Source organism: Pseudophryne corroboree, chromosome 3 (assembly GCF_028390025.1).
Source record: "Pseudophryne corroboree isolate aPseCor3 chromosome 3, aPseCor3.hap2, whole genome shotgun sequence".
NCBI classification, from domain to species: domain Eukaryota; kingdom Metazoa; phylum Chordata; class Amphibia; order Anura; family Myobatrachidae; genus Pseudophryne; species Pseudophryne corroboree.
The window spans coordinates 76,348,149-76,362,921 of NC_086446.1; the positions used below are offsets into that span (position 1 = coordinate 76,348,149).

Sequence of the window (14,773 nt, forward strand, 5' to 3'; positions counted from 1 at the left end):
GGAGTGAGTGGGCAGGGCCTCGGATTGTCATTGATGGTGACGGAAAAAAGTATTTTATTTTTCTTGTTATCAAAGTCTCCTGGCACTGGCTGGGCCTAATTTCTTGGGGGGCCTGGAGCTGCAGCTCCACCCACCCCATTGTTAATCCGGCCCTGAGCGGGGTGCAATGTCTGCACTCACCACTCGTAGGGTGGGGTGCATGTAGGCCATGGCCACCTACCCAAATACATACAAACAGAAGATTCAGCACTCACCATATCAAGGTCACTTATCCTCACAACTTCAATAAATAAATGATGGGGGTTTTGTTAGTGAATTGGCCAATGCACGGAAGCCTGCAAACTGCTCGCCAAGGTACCCCACCTTCTTGCAGGTCCTACACTATCACAGAGTCTTAAAAATTAAAACCTGGCAACTGTATCACACATAGTATATATAACTGCAAATATGCCCACTATGTTTAAACCCCCATCATTTATTTATTATATTTGTTTGTATATTCCAGGGTTAATCTTTGGTTAACGCGTATTAACTGTGGCCACAGGCTTTTTCATGCATCCCTATTTAAACTCAATTATCCTAAACCTGTGTCAGCTGCTCCTTAGTAATTTATCAGCCAGTGTCAGGTGACTAGTATGCCTTTAAAAGCCATAAGGTATGTGGCAGGTACACATTAAACCTAGTGGGCATATTTGCAGTTATATTATGTGTGATACAGTTGTCAGGTTTTAATTTTTAAGACTTTGTGATAGTGTAGGACCTGCATGAAGGTGGGGTACCTTGGCGAGCGGTCTGCAGGCTTCCGTGCATTGGCCAATTCACTAACTAAACCCCATTATTTATTTATTGATGTTGTGAGGATAAGAGTGCTGTGGTTTTATATTTATAAAGCAAAATATAAAGCAATTGACTGTGTGCCAGCGTCTCATCGGGGCGGTAATCGGGGCAAAAAGCTGTTACAACTTGAGTCCCGATGGATTTTTAGATTGGATTGCCTAGCCCCGAAAGGTCCCAATGAAACCCTTGGGTTATCTCATTTTTTATAAAGCATATCCATTAGACTCATTTTATATAGGTTTAAATTAAATAAAATTAAATTAAATGAAAACAAGCACCTTATTAAAATCAGTTTAAAATCTAAAATAAAAAATTCAAAAAATAGAGAACTAATATATGTGACTTCCAGCCCCTAGGTGGCAGCAGGTCTATGCAGTATGCCAGTTTTGCTACTATACAAAAGTTATATGAATTTCCTGACACATATATGATGATATTTTGTTGCTTTAATCGATTTTAATTTTTTTGCACACTTGAAGGTTTTTATAAATGTTTTTCATCGTATCACTGCCACATATATGTATTTTTTGTGGCAACTGTTTGTATATTATATTTTGCAGAATAACATGTTCACTAGATGCCTGAGAAATGAAGTACTTAAATGCCTTCACAATATGCTAATACATTATGTATGTTTGGTAATATACACTGTTTTCTTTACAGTGTGTTCGCATGACAACCGGAGCCGGGCGGGTGACGTCACTTCCGGCGCGACGGGAGACCCGCGACCGGAAGTGCCACTCCGGGACGGCGGCCGGGAGCGTGACACACACACTGGTTTGCACCGGAGGGTCACAGGTTAGATTTACTTATAAATATCACTGTTTTTTGCTTGTTTGATTGTCTGAGGAAGGGGATAATACCCCGAAACGTTACCATTAAATTGGCCCGGTGGAGTCTTTTTGCACTTAACTTGCCTGGTGAAAGCCTCTGAGTGCCGCCCATACAAAGGAGATAGATATATATATATATATATATATATATATATATATCTAAAATTCCAAAGTAATCGGCACTCACAATTAAATTCACAACTGCCTCGGTGCCATCCCTTGCTGCATGCAAATATATCCTGAGGAAACGGGTGGCACTCAAAGAGGACTAAAACAGCCGAAATAACAACAGAGACTGTGCTCTTGTTTCAAGGTAACGTTTCAGTTATGTAATAACTTTCGTCAGACCAATATTACAAATACAATTACATACCTTTATACCACACCAAGCACTAACATGCAGCGTCCTCCTGGCCCGGCGCGCCGGCGGGAATGGATAACGTCATTGCTCAGCGCCTGTGCAACGCGCTTACGTCCTCTGCCGCGTTCCAGTTACCCTGGACACCAATAAACAAAATAACAATACCGCATGTGTGATGAATGGATCATTTCCATCAGGCAGAGCAATAACTGCAAAAGTTGTTAAGTAAATTATGATGACAAGTACGCTAAAACTGCATATTCACATTAATACTGAATAAGTAACAACATATAAATCAACAAAACTATTAAAAAAGAATCAAGTAAAACAATTCAGTGACAGTTGTTCATTCAGACCCCCAGGCAGTGGCGGAACTAGCGCCTGAGCAGGCAGTGCCTTGCACTGGGGCCGGCCACTGTGAAGGGGCCCAAAGCCAGAGCAGAATGAAATGCGTCAAACTGTCTCATTACATGCTGCCTGGCTGCCACTGTCGGGTAGAGGGGCGCACCGGCTATGGGGGGGGGGGGCAAGAGGAGGAGGGAGGTGAAGGAGGGAGCCGCAGTAGCGCTATGTAATTGGTGGAGGCGCTGCTGCTGCGTTCCCTCTCCTTAACCATAGGCTGCCCTCCACCGCTATGAATGCTGGGATGTGCTTCCCAGCATTCACAGCGGTGGAGGGCAGCCTATGGTGAAGGAGAGGGAAAGCAGCAGCAGCAGTGCCTCTGCCAATTACACTGCGCTGCTGTGGCTCCCTCCTCCTCCTTCCCCCCCTGCCCGGGATCTCTGCTGCCAGAAGCTGCACGAGAAGCCTGAGCCAGCGGAGACAGTAAGTATGTCTATTCTATCTATCTATCTATCTTTCTGTCTGTCTGTCTGTCTGTCTATCTATCTATCTATCTATCTATATCTATCCTGTCTGCCTTAATGTGTAAAAAGGGGGATGCTGTTTGCTGTAATGTGTAAAAAAGGGGACGCTGTTTGCCGTAATATGTAAAAAAGGGGACGCCGTCTGCCGTAATGTGTAAAAAGGGGACGCTGTCTGCCGTAATGTGTAAAAAGGGGACGCTGTCTGCCGTAATGTGTAAAAAAGGGGACGCTGTCTCCCGTAATGTGTAAAAAGGGGACGCTGTCTGCCGTAATGTGTAAAAAAGGGGACGCTGTCTGCCGTAATGTGTAAAAAGGGGACGCTGTCTGCCGTAATGTGTAAAAAAGGGGACGCTGTCTGCCGTAATGTGTAAAAAGGGGACGCTGTCTGCCGTAATGGGTAAAAAAGGGGACGCTGTCTGCCGTTAAGTGTAAAAAGGGGGACGCTGTCTGCCATAATTTGTAAAAAGGGGATGCTGTCTGCCGTAATGTATAAAAAGGGGACGCTGTCTGCCATAATGTGTAAAGGGGACACTGTCTGCCGTAATGTGTAAAAAAGGGGGCGCTGTCTGCCGTTATGTGCAAAAAGGGGATGCTGTCTGCCGTAATGTGTAAAAAAAGGGGACGCTATCTGCCGTAATGTGTAAAAAGGGGACGCTGTCTGCCGTAATGTGTAAAAAAGGGGACGCTGTCTCCCGTAATGTGTAAAAAGGGGACGCTGTCTGCCGTAATGTGTAAAAAAGGGGACGCTGTCTGCCGTAATGTGTAAAAAGGGGACGCTGTCTGCCGTAATGTGTAAAAAAGGGGACGCTGTCTGCCGTAATGTGTAAAAAGGGGACGCTGTCTGCCGTAATGGGTAAAAAAGGGGACGCTGTCTGCCGTTAAGTGTAAAAAGGGGGACGCTGTCTGCCATAATTTGTAAAAAGGGGATGCTGTCTGCCGTAATGTATAAAAAGGGGACGCTGTCTGCCATAATGTGTAAAGGGGACACTGTCTGCCGTAATGTGTAAAAAAGGGGGCGCTGTCTGCCGTTATGTGCAAAAAGGGGATGCTGTCTGCCGTAATGTGTAAAAAAAGGGGACGCTATCTGCCGTAATGTGTAAAAAGGGGACGCTGTCTGCCGTAATGTGTAAAAAAGGGGACGCTGTCTGCCGTAATGTGTAAAAACGGGATGCTGTCTGCCGTTAAGTGTAAAAAGGGGAACGCTGTCTGCCGTAATTTGTAAAAAGGGGACGCTGTCTGCCGTAATGTGTAAAAAGGGGAATTTGTCCGCCGTAAGGTGTAAAAGGGGCTCTACCTGGTGTAGTGGTGCTACCGTGCGGCGTAATTTGAATAATGGAGACTACTGTGCACTGTTATATGAATTGGTATTATTTTGTGGCCACACCCCTTCCCAACGAAGCCATGCCCCTATTATTGGTTCACGCCTGCGGTGCGCACTGCCCCTGTTTTACATAGATGGGTGGGTCTATGATGCCGTTTCTTGCAGACAGCGCTAAAATGACTAATTACGGCACTGTTGCTAGGTATCCATTTCCCTGGCCCTGAGCAGGTCCCCCTCACCAGATCCTCTCCAGGAGTGAGGGGTTGGACTTGGATGGGGGGGGGGGCAAAGCATTTTGTTGCACATGGGCCCGCCGCTCGCTAGTTCCGCCACTGCCCCCAGGGGCTATTGTTGAGGCAATGAATCCATCTCGCCTCACGTTGTAGCAATAATTTATTTCTGTTGCCACCCTGAATGGTGTCCGGTTGCTGATCTATGATTTTGTATTTTAAACTTGACAAATTATGTTTATACTTCGCGAAATGGCGTGCCACTGGTTGTGCCTGGCTCTCTCCTACCAGTACCGCCCTAATGGCCGACCTGTGCATGGCCATTCTCTCACAAAATTGTCGTGTCGTCTTTCTGACATAAAACAACCCTCAGGGACACCGTATGTAATATATAACATGGGTGCTAGTGCATGTCAGTATTTTATCTATTTTTACAAACTTCCCTGAGTGAGGATGTGAGAAGCCGGGTCCTACTTCCATATAGCTACATGTTGTGCAGCCTATACATCTGGAGCAACCCGGCTTCTTGGTCAAAAAGGTCTGAACCGGATCTGGTTTGTAGCCTGAAATATCATTGAAACATACTCGGTCGCCCATTAGGGGAGAGCCAGGCACAACCAGTGGCACGCCATTTCGCGAAGTATAAACATAATTTGTCAAGTTTAAAATACAAAATCATAGATCAGCAAGCGGACACCATTCGGGGTGGCAACAGAAATAAATGATTGCTACAACGTGAGGCGAGATGGATTCATCGCCTCAGCACAATAGCCCCTGGAGGTCCGAATGAACAACTGTCACTGAATTGTTTTACTTGATTCTGTTTTAATAGTTTTGCTGATTTATATGTTGTTACTTATTCAGTATTAATGTGAATATGCAGTTTTAGCGTACTTGTCATCATAATTTACTTAACAATTTTTGCAGTTATTGCTCTGCCTGATGGAAATGATCCATTCATCACACGTGCGATATTGTTATTTTGTTTATTGGTCTCCAGGGTAACTGGAACGCGGCAGAGGACGTAAGCGCGTTGCACAGGCGCTGAGCAATGACGTCATCCATCCCCGCCAGCGCGCCGGGCCGGGAGGATGCTGCACATTAGTGTTTGGTGAGGTATAAAGGTATGTAATTGTATTTGTAATGTTGGTCTGACGAAAGTTATTACATAACTGAAACGTTACCTTGAAACAAGAGCGCAGTCTCTGTTGTTATTTCGGCTGTTGTAGTCCTCTTTGATTGCCACCCGTTTCCTCAGGAGATATATAGATATAGATATATATATATATATATAATTTAATATATATACTATTGTCTTTATAAAGGTCCTTAGTAACAGTATTAGTATTGTATTGTTATCTTTATAAAGGTCCTTTATTCAGCCAAACCTTTGTTTGACTAAATAAAACACGCTTGGCTTTGACACTGTACCTAAGCGTTTGGAAAACTGGGGATAACGTATTTTTACACAGATCTAACCACAATGATTTTCTTTCCATCAGATTTACCTAACAATGTAGCAGCGAAAGCTCCAACTACACAAGGAAGTTCCCCCCTGGGCGACAAACCATTCAGTTGTTCAGATTGTGGGAAGTGTTTCAAAGATAACGCAAAGCTTCGTAAACACCAAATAATCCACAGAGGAGATAAACGGTTTTCATGCCCCAGCTGTGGGAAACGTTTCCTTTATAACGCACAACTTGTCACACACCAGCTACGTCACACAGAGGAGAGGCCCTACGCTTGCTCCAAATGTGGGAAATGTTTCAAACATACAAAAAACCTCATTAAACACCAGATGATTCACGTGGAAGAGAAGCCATATAAGTGCTCTGTATGTGAGAAGCGGTTTGCCAGAGTACAAGCGCGTGTCCTACACCAGAAGATTCACACAGCAGAGACGTCATACTCTTGCTCTGAATGTGGGAAATGCTTCAGTAACAATGCCCATCTTATTAGACACCAGAGAACCCACACCGGAGAGAGACCGTACCAGTGCCCTGAATGCGGGAAACAGTTTGCCGATAAACAGTATCTTGTCAGACACCATAAAACCCATGTAGAGGAGAGACCGTTTTCATGCAGCGAATGCGGGAAAAGCTTTATCAGCAATTGGAACCTAGCAATACATCAGAAAACCCACAGGGGGGAGAGGAACTATCAGTGCACGGAATGCGAGAAAGGCTTTATCACTAAAGAAAGTCTTGTTGATCATCAGAGAACTCACACCGGAGAAAAACCCTTTTGTTGCGAAGAATGTGGAAAATGTTTTAATAGTAAATCCTCCCTCGCTGCACATATGAGACATCACAAAGGGAAGGTTTTTACTTGCCCAGAATGTGAGAAAAGCTTCCTCAGAAACTCAGCGCTTAGCACGCATATGAGACATCACACTGGAGAAAAGCCCTATTCTTGCTCAGAGTGCGGGGATTCATTTTTCAACAAATCGATTTGTGCTAAACACATGAAGATCCATGTAGAGTAGATTAGAGGCCACATTACTGCACCGAATAGGGGATATATTTAATTTTCAAAAATTGAGATTGTTCAACAGCAGAAATTCCACAATGGACAGATCCTGTATTTTGGCACTGAGTCTGGGGAGATTCATCTCTACTCCAGCATCAGAGACTGCAAAACATAACCTGTCCCTGCTTCTTTTGCAGATCTTTATCAAGCCAAAATATTAGCTCTGTAGAAAACCTATTAGCACACTGATTGTGCGTATTGTTTTGTAAGGAAAGAGTATGAGGCTTGACATGGACAGTCCCTCAGGTAGAATTCTTTTCAACTGTAATACCATAGTACAGTGGTTCCCAAACTGTGTGCCGTGGCTCCCTGGAGTGCCTCGGGACACTTGCAGGGGTGCCTTGGATTGGTGGTCCAGGACCAATTCAAAATATTTATGGTCAATATAATAGGCAAACCTAGTGCTAGCAGCTGTCAGTCATAAAATATAGGGACAAACAGAAGCAAATCTTGTCCTTCACCACACAATTGAGCCTAAGGATGAATATATACACAATCTACTTAATTTAATATTTCTTTCTAAATTTCTCAATAAGTAATTTTTGGGCTAGGGGTGCCGTGAAAAAAATTCTGATACTTTAGGGCGCCGTGATTCAAAAAAGTTTGGAAACCACTGCCATAGTAACATAGTTTCTGAGGTTGAAAAAAGAAAATTTGTGGTCTCCTACTCAATTATTTTTAGGACTAATTTTGTCTCCTCTCCTCCAATCTAAGCGGGTGTCCACGTGTCCTCTGTGTTGATCTTACCAAAAACAGATCCCCCGCAAGCTCTGTACATTGCCCCCTTATATATTTGTAAATGTTGATCATGTCCCCTCTTAGTCTCCCATTTCCAGTCTTGCAAGCCTTTCCTACTGTTTCAGCATCTCTATCCCCTTAATTAGATTGGTCGCCCGCCTCTGAACCTTTTCTAGTTCCAGGATATGCTTTTTGTAGTATGGTGCCCAAAATTGTGCACAGTATTCAAGATGTGGCCTCACTAGGGATTTATATAATGGGAGTATAACACCCGCATCCCTTGCGTCAATTCCCCTCTTTATACATGCTAATACCTTGTTAGCCTTCTTTGCTGCAATCCTACTTTGGGTACTGCTGCTTAGTTTGCTCTCTATGTCACCTAAGTCTTTTTCCAGAACAGAACCCCTTAATTTTACCCCATTTAGTATGTAGGTGTTATTTTTATTCTTGCTACCAAAGTGCATTACCTTACACTTGTCTGTATTGAAGCTCATTCTCCATTTTACTGCCCATGCTTCCAGTTTAACTAAGTCGTTCTGAAGAGACTCAGCTTCTCCCTCCGTATTTCTAACCTTACAAAAGTTGGTATCGTCTGCACTATTCCCTCTAGATCTACTGCTACTGTAGATCATTAATGAAATGTTGAACAATAGTGGTCCAAGTACAGACCCCTGGGGCACACCACTTAGTACTTCAGTACAATTAGAAAAAGTTCCATTTACCACAATTCGCTTCTCCCTATTATCTAACCAATTTCTGACCCAAGTGCATATTGTGCTCCCTAGTTCTTGTAACTTATAGATAAGTGTCATGTGCGGTACTGTGTCGAAAGCGTTAGCAAAGTCTAAAAAGATTACATCCACCTCTTTACCCTGATCAAGGTTCGCACTTACCATTTCATAAAATCCTAGTAAGTTTGTTTGACATGATCTAGCCTTCACAAATCCATGTTGGTTCCTATTAATAACCTTATTGGCTTCAATTAATACTTTCCCTTAGAATACCTTCCAGTACTCTCCCTACTATAGATGTAAGACTAACTGGTCCATAATTACCCAGTTCAGTTTTACTTCCCTATTTGAATATAGGCACTAATTCCGTTAAACACCAGTCTTTGGGAACCATGCCTGATGTAAGTGAGTCATTGAAGATCAAAAATAGCGGTCTTGCTAGTTCATAGTGAAGCTCCATAAGAACCCTTGGGTGAATTCTGTCAGGACCAGTTGACCTATTAATCTTAATATTTTTTAATCGGTCACAGACTACCTCCTCACTTAAATAAGCACTTAGCGGTGGGACATTATTTTTGTTGCGATTGTGTGTTAATCCCTGCATCTGGTCCTCTCTTGTGAATACCGATGAGAAAAACTCATTTAATTTATCTGCTATGTCTTTATCGTTTTTGATTAAGACTTCCAGCTTGTTCTTTAAAGGGCCTATACTCTCCTTCTTTAATCTTTTGCTGTTGATAGAAGAAAAAAAAATTGGGTTTGATTTGCTTTCCTTTGCTACTAGCTTTACAGTTTCTACTTTAGCCGCTCATTTCTTTTTTTAATCTTTTGTTACAATCCTTATAGTGCTGGAATGACACAGCATTCCCATCTGATTTGTATTTTTTTGAATGCTCACCTTTTTTTGCCCATTAGTTCCTTAATCTTTTTGTTAAGCCACATTGGTTTTGAATTTGTAGTCCTTTATTTGCTGCCCATGGGAATAAATTTGTGAGTATTACTAATGAGCAGTGATTTTAATACCTCCCGTTTCTCCATAGTGTTTTTTTTCCTTGAAACAAGATTTCCCATTCAATGTCCCTTAAAGCTTCCCTCGTCATGTCAAAGTTGGCTTTGCTAAAGTTTGGAGTCCTAGTTGAGCCAATATAGGACTGCTTATGAAAACTGATATTGAATGTGACCATATTGTGGTCACTCTTTTCTATGCGCTCTCATAGTATAATTTTTTATATAAATTCCCCATTGTTAGTTAATACCAGGTCTAAGATTGCATTGTTCCTAGTTGGTTCCTCAATTAGTTGAAGTAGTTGTAATTTAGTGTGTTTAAAAACCTATTACCCCTGGCAGTATCACATGAATCATCTGTCCAATTTATCTCTGTGTAGTTAAAATCTCCCATCCCTATTACGTCACCTACTCCTGCTGCTCTTTCAGTTTGCTTCAGTAACATTTCCTCATCAGACACATTAATACCAGGTGGCCTGTAGCATAGCCCCGATACTATCTTTTTTGTTCCCTTTCCCCCACATGCAATTTCTACCCATAACATCTCAACAGTATTTCCAGTCCCCTTGTGAATATCTTCCTGTATATCAGGTTTTAAAAATGGCTTTATGTAAAGACACACCCCTCCACCCTGTTTATTTCATCTATCTCTCCTGAACTGCCAATCATGAGATTCGCCCCACCAAGTTTCAGTTATGCCTATAATATCATACTGTTTGCTTGCTGCAAGGACTTCTAGTTCCCATTTTTACCTGTAAGGCTTCTAGCATTTACATACAAACAATTAAGATAAGTATTTCCCCTTGTGCTAGGGACATAATTTTTTATATGCAGTAATGATGACCCATAATCGTCGTTAGTTAGTGTTTTGACAATACCATTGGTAATACCCTTGTTAGTACCCATGTTAATATCCCTTGCCGACTGCTCTTTCCCTTCCCCTTCTCCACCCCCATTTTGTTCACTACCTCCATCCTCACTATTCTCACTGCATGACCCGTAGTTTCTAGCTAACCCCCCCCCCCCCACAAGCATCTAGTTTAAAAACTCCTCCAACCTTCTAACTATCCTTTCCCCCAGCACTGCTGCCCCACCTCATTCAGGTGTAATCTATTGCGACAAAGAAGATGGCACCTGACTGAGAAGTCCACCCAGTGTTCCAGGAACACAAACCCCTCTTTCCTACACCAGTCTCTAAGCCACACATTTACCTCCCTAATCTCCCTCTGCCTCCCTGGGCTAGCGCGTGGCACAGGTAATATTTCGGAGAATATTACCTTGCCTTTAGTTTTTGGCCTAGGTCCCTATAATCTTTCTTAAGGACATCCCACCTACCACTAACTTTGTCATTAGTGTCAATGTGCACCAAGACCGCCGGGTCTTTCCCAGTCACTCACAACAATCTTTCTACCCGGTCCATGATGTGCCATACCCGATCACCCGAGAGACAACAGACTGTATGGCGATCATGGTCCGGGTAGCAGATTGTCCTATCTGTCTTGCTGATAATAGAATCCCCTACCACCACCATCTGACTAGGTACCTCGCTTTCTTTTGTCGCATCTGAGCCAGAGGGACCACTCCTCCGTTTGCTATAGGGAAAAGTCTCCTCCAGCACTGTCATTTCCTCACTACCATCCTCCGAAACTTCGTCCAATCGGGCAAATTGATCGGGGTTTGATAGTTCAAAGATGTTGTGCCTCCCCCTCTTTTTCTTCCTTCTAACTGTGACCCAGCTGGCTACCTGGTTGTCCTCATCTACCGGTGTGTCCCCCCCCCCCCCCACCCCCCCGCAACTCCTCCACTGCTCTATCTAAGCTTTGCTTAAGATTGTGAATACTCCTCAGTTGCGTAACGGTTTGCAGGGCAGCCATTCGCGCAGATGTATTCACACTGGGACGGTTGCTCCAGGTGCGCATACATCATGCACTGACTGAGATTCTCAATCACGGCCCCACCCATTTTGTTTGTAAAGTCTAACTCCTTGTTACCTTCAGAAAAAAACAATTCAATCAATGCAATACAATACAGTACTATATCCTAACTGTGAAGAGAAGCAATATTCAACAGAAGGACAAAAAATAACCAGTCACTTATACAGTAATCTACCCTTGTGCGCCCCCTGATCTTTTTCCTTTTTGCAGCAGCAGTCCCGGGCTCTCTGCAGCAAGCTCCTCAAGTAGTAGAACCAGCAACGGCAGCAGTCTCCGGCCCCCTCCGTCACGCTCCTCTGATAGCTGCAGCAGCAATCTCCGACCCCCTTGTGTAGCTCTTTCTGACAGCAGCAGCAGTAGGCTCTGACCCCTCAGGCAGGCTGTTGGGGCAGCAATTTGCGGCTCGGCCGCAGCAGTGTCACCGGGCAGCCCATAGCACACACTCACACACAAAGTCGCATCCACTCACACAAAAACAAAAACGCAGCCCCCTCACACACACAATATCTCAGCCCCTCACACACTCACCCAAAAAAATGCAGCCCCTCACACACTCACACACACACAAAAATGCAGCCCCTCGCACACTCACAAGGTACAAGCCCCTCACACAACTTTCATAAAGAGCGGCAGCTCTTATTCTTGCTGCATACTCAACTTAGCACTGGCCCCCCTCTCTGGCGTCAGCGGTCCCCTCTCCGGCACCTGCTCCAACCAGCAAAGGCACAGGCACTTGCACATGCTCCTACGTGTGTATGTTTTACAGGACTGGATCTCCCATTGGCCATGGAGCACTGTAACCCAGTTTTAGCTGTTGGAGTGATGGAGGGGTCAAACATAAGGAGAATAAGAAGGTGTTTGTATGACTCAATCTCATATCTAGGTGGGTTATGACATAATTGCTATGGATTCCAATACAGAGAATACAGTGGGGTAAATTAAGCTACCAATTTTGTTTACCAATTAACATTATTTTTTTGTGCATGAAATTTGGGGGTTTAACATTTTTATATATTGGTTTGTTTCCACCACAGATGCTTTGTTAATTAGGATTCAACAATAAATAAGGAAAATTATTTTGTTCAGATTACTGTCTGTGAATGTCCGCCTCAACCCCAATCTTCATGTATCTAAGTGGCTTGGCTACACCACCCCTTTAATTGATACTGGCCACATACAGGAGCGGATATAGACACGGGTAAGCTGGGCGGGTGTCCAGGGCACTGCGGCCTGCGGGCGCCGCCGCAGACACCCTGCAGGCACCCGCATCTTGCATATCGCAGTCCCCATCTGCTGTATGCATCATGGGCTGTGTGGGCGCACACTGCAGCTGGCGCCATTGTCAGACGCTAGAGGTCCTAATTGACCTCTAGTGTCTGTGCAGCGCTATGGGAGAGATGTCATGACCTCTCTCCCATAGAGAGGATTGGGCAGTCAGAGAGAAGGAAGGCAGCGGCAGCTGCGGTCGGGTGCAGTAGCGGGGCTGGTGAGTATTGGAGTTTTTTTTTATTTTGTGTTTGTAGGTGGCGCTTTTAGGGGGTACAACTACTGGGGGCACAAATACTGGGGGCACAACTAGAGGAGCCACGCCCCTATTCTTTGGCGCGCACCAACCCTGTTTTACCTGTTGGGGGAACGCCAAAGGAAACTTTCGCCCTGGGCGCCACAAGGTCTAGAAGCGGCCCTGGATAGGTTTGTAACTGTGAATACTGTGTTCTGTGTTAGAAAATTCCAGTACATAAGTGATAAAGCAGTAATAGAAAATTCCAATACATAAGTGATAAAGCAGTAATCCAATTTTTATTTTCTTTAAATAGCAAATTAGTACTTTTTAAGTATCCATGTGTCCTAATAAAAATCATATTTCCTTTATAGAATCTTTCTGCCACTGAGACATGGTCACTGGCCATAATCATTATCATTTGGCAGCTTCCACCAGGCATGGTTCTAGATTCTGTGTTAAAGATGATGGCCTGAGTTTTGTGCCGAAAGTAATTATGAGCCAGGTTTCAAGGAGATATGTTGAATTAGATATATAATTGTGGACAGGTATGCCATAATTAATGCAGCTTTCTGTGTATGCGGAACTCATACGTTTACAGTTGAGTTGTCAAAGTTAAGAGGGTTAAGGTTTAAGAAAAATAAATAATGCTTTTTAATATTATTAAACTTCAACCAAATCATTTAAATATTAGCAAATTTGTCGCTGGTTTTACGGATTGGACTCTTTTGCTTCTTGTTTTGCCAAAAATGTGTCATAGTCTCAACTTGATGAGACTAGGACTTATTAGGAGACTGAGCTGTTACACTTGTATATCTGTGTGCGCCTGAGTCACCGAATCTCTATACAAAGTGCTATGATACAGTGGTCATGGCTTTTCTCAAGGCCAAGTTCCATTGTGCTCCGTATACAGACTCAGTCGCACACAAACATACAAATGATATCAAATAAATCAGCAGTCTCCTCGAGCATTCTAGTAGCATTACATTGTGACTAAGACGTATTTTCAGTAAAAATATTATGCCCAACATAATATTATGCCCAACTGGCTGCTCAAGGTGTTTTGAGGCTTGATGTATGACAACACATCTGTATACAGTACTGAAACTCCATTATTAACATATTTTCTGGACATGCCCTATATTAAGACCCTTCTAGGAGGAAGTCTACAACTTAGTTAGCAATGTTCTTTATTGCAACCTCACTCCCTACACATCTCCACAAAGAAGACATCTATATACTGAGTCATAGATGGGCCAAGTGGTTCTTATCTGCCGTCAAATTCTATGTATCTATGTTTCTATATCCTTATGGCAGCACTGCTGCTTTAGCTCAGCAATGAAAGGATCCCCTACCCTCCATTGTTAAGTAAGGTCCAACCACAGGAGTCCCTTACTCCACTTTTGCTGCTTCCCCGCTCATGAGGTGGTTTAGCTGGCAGGAATGCACCACTGATGGTGTGGACCATTCCATTGTAGTGGACCAATCCCTGCTCCCTGTTATGTTCTGATCATATCTGTTGCTACTGTACCAATATATTGTTGCTGGTCTTCCCGTTGCACCTTCCCTCTGTTTGTGTTATTGTTCTACCGTGTTACTGTATGTTCATTTACCCCTCCTTTGTTTCTATTCTGTACCCCATAAAATTAATCTGTTCCAATAAAAAAATGATTGAAGGTTAAATGACTAAACTTCCACATTCAATTTTACACATGGTTACTGATGGTTTCTCTAATTGAGATCATAATTTATAAGAGTTGTAAAGAGGAACAGCAATTTAATCTGAAAAGTTTTTATTTTATTTTAATTACCTGTCCTCTTACAGGAAAATAGGAGAAATTGACAAAAGTACTCTGACCAAATGGCTAAAAAAGCCTCTGCTATGTG

General features: G+C 43.3%; 1 protein-coding gene across 1 annotated transcript in view; it reads left to right on the forward strand.

Moving 5' to 3' along the window:
* Window positions 1–14,558, forward strand: part of LOC135054796 (oocyte zinc finger protein XlCOF22-like) — an 85,610-nt gene extending 71,052 nt beyond the window's left edge. Inside the window, exons 7-8 of the mRNA XM_063958132.1 lie at window positions 1,501–1,635; window positions 5,951–14,558. Of these exons, the coding sequence (XP_063814202.1) occupies window positions 1,501–1,635; window positions 5,951–6,933 (1,118 nt within the window). The 3' untranslated portion in view covers window positions 6,934–14,558. The remainder of the gene's footprint in view (window positions 1–1,500; window positions 1,636–5,950) is intronic.
* The last annotated feature ends 215 nt before the right edge of the window (window positions 14,559–14,773 follow it).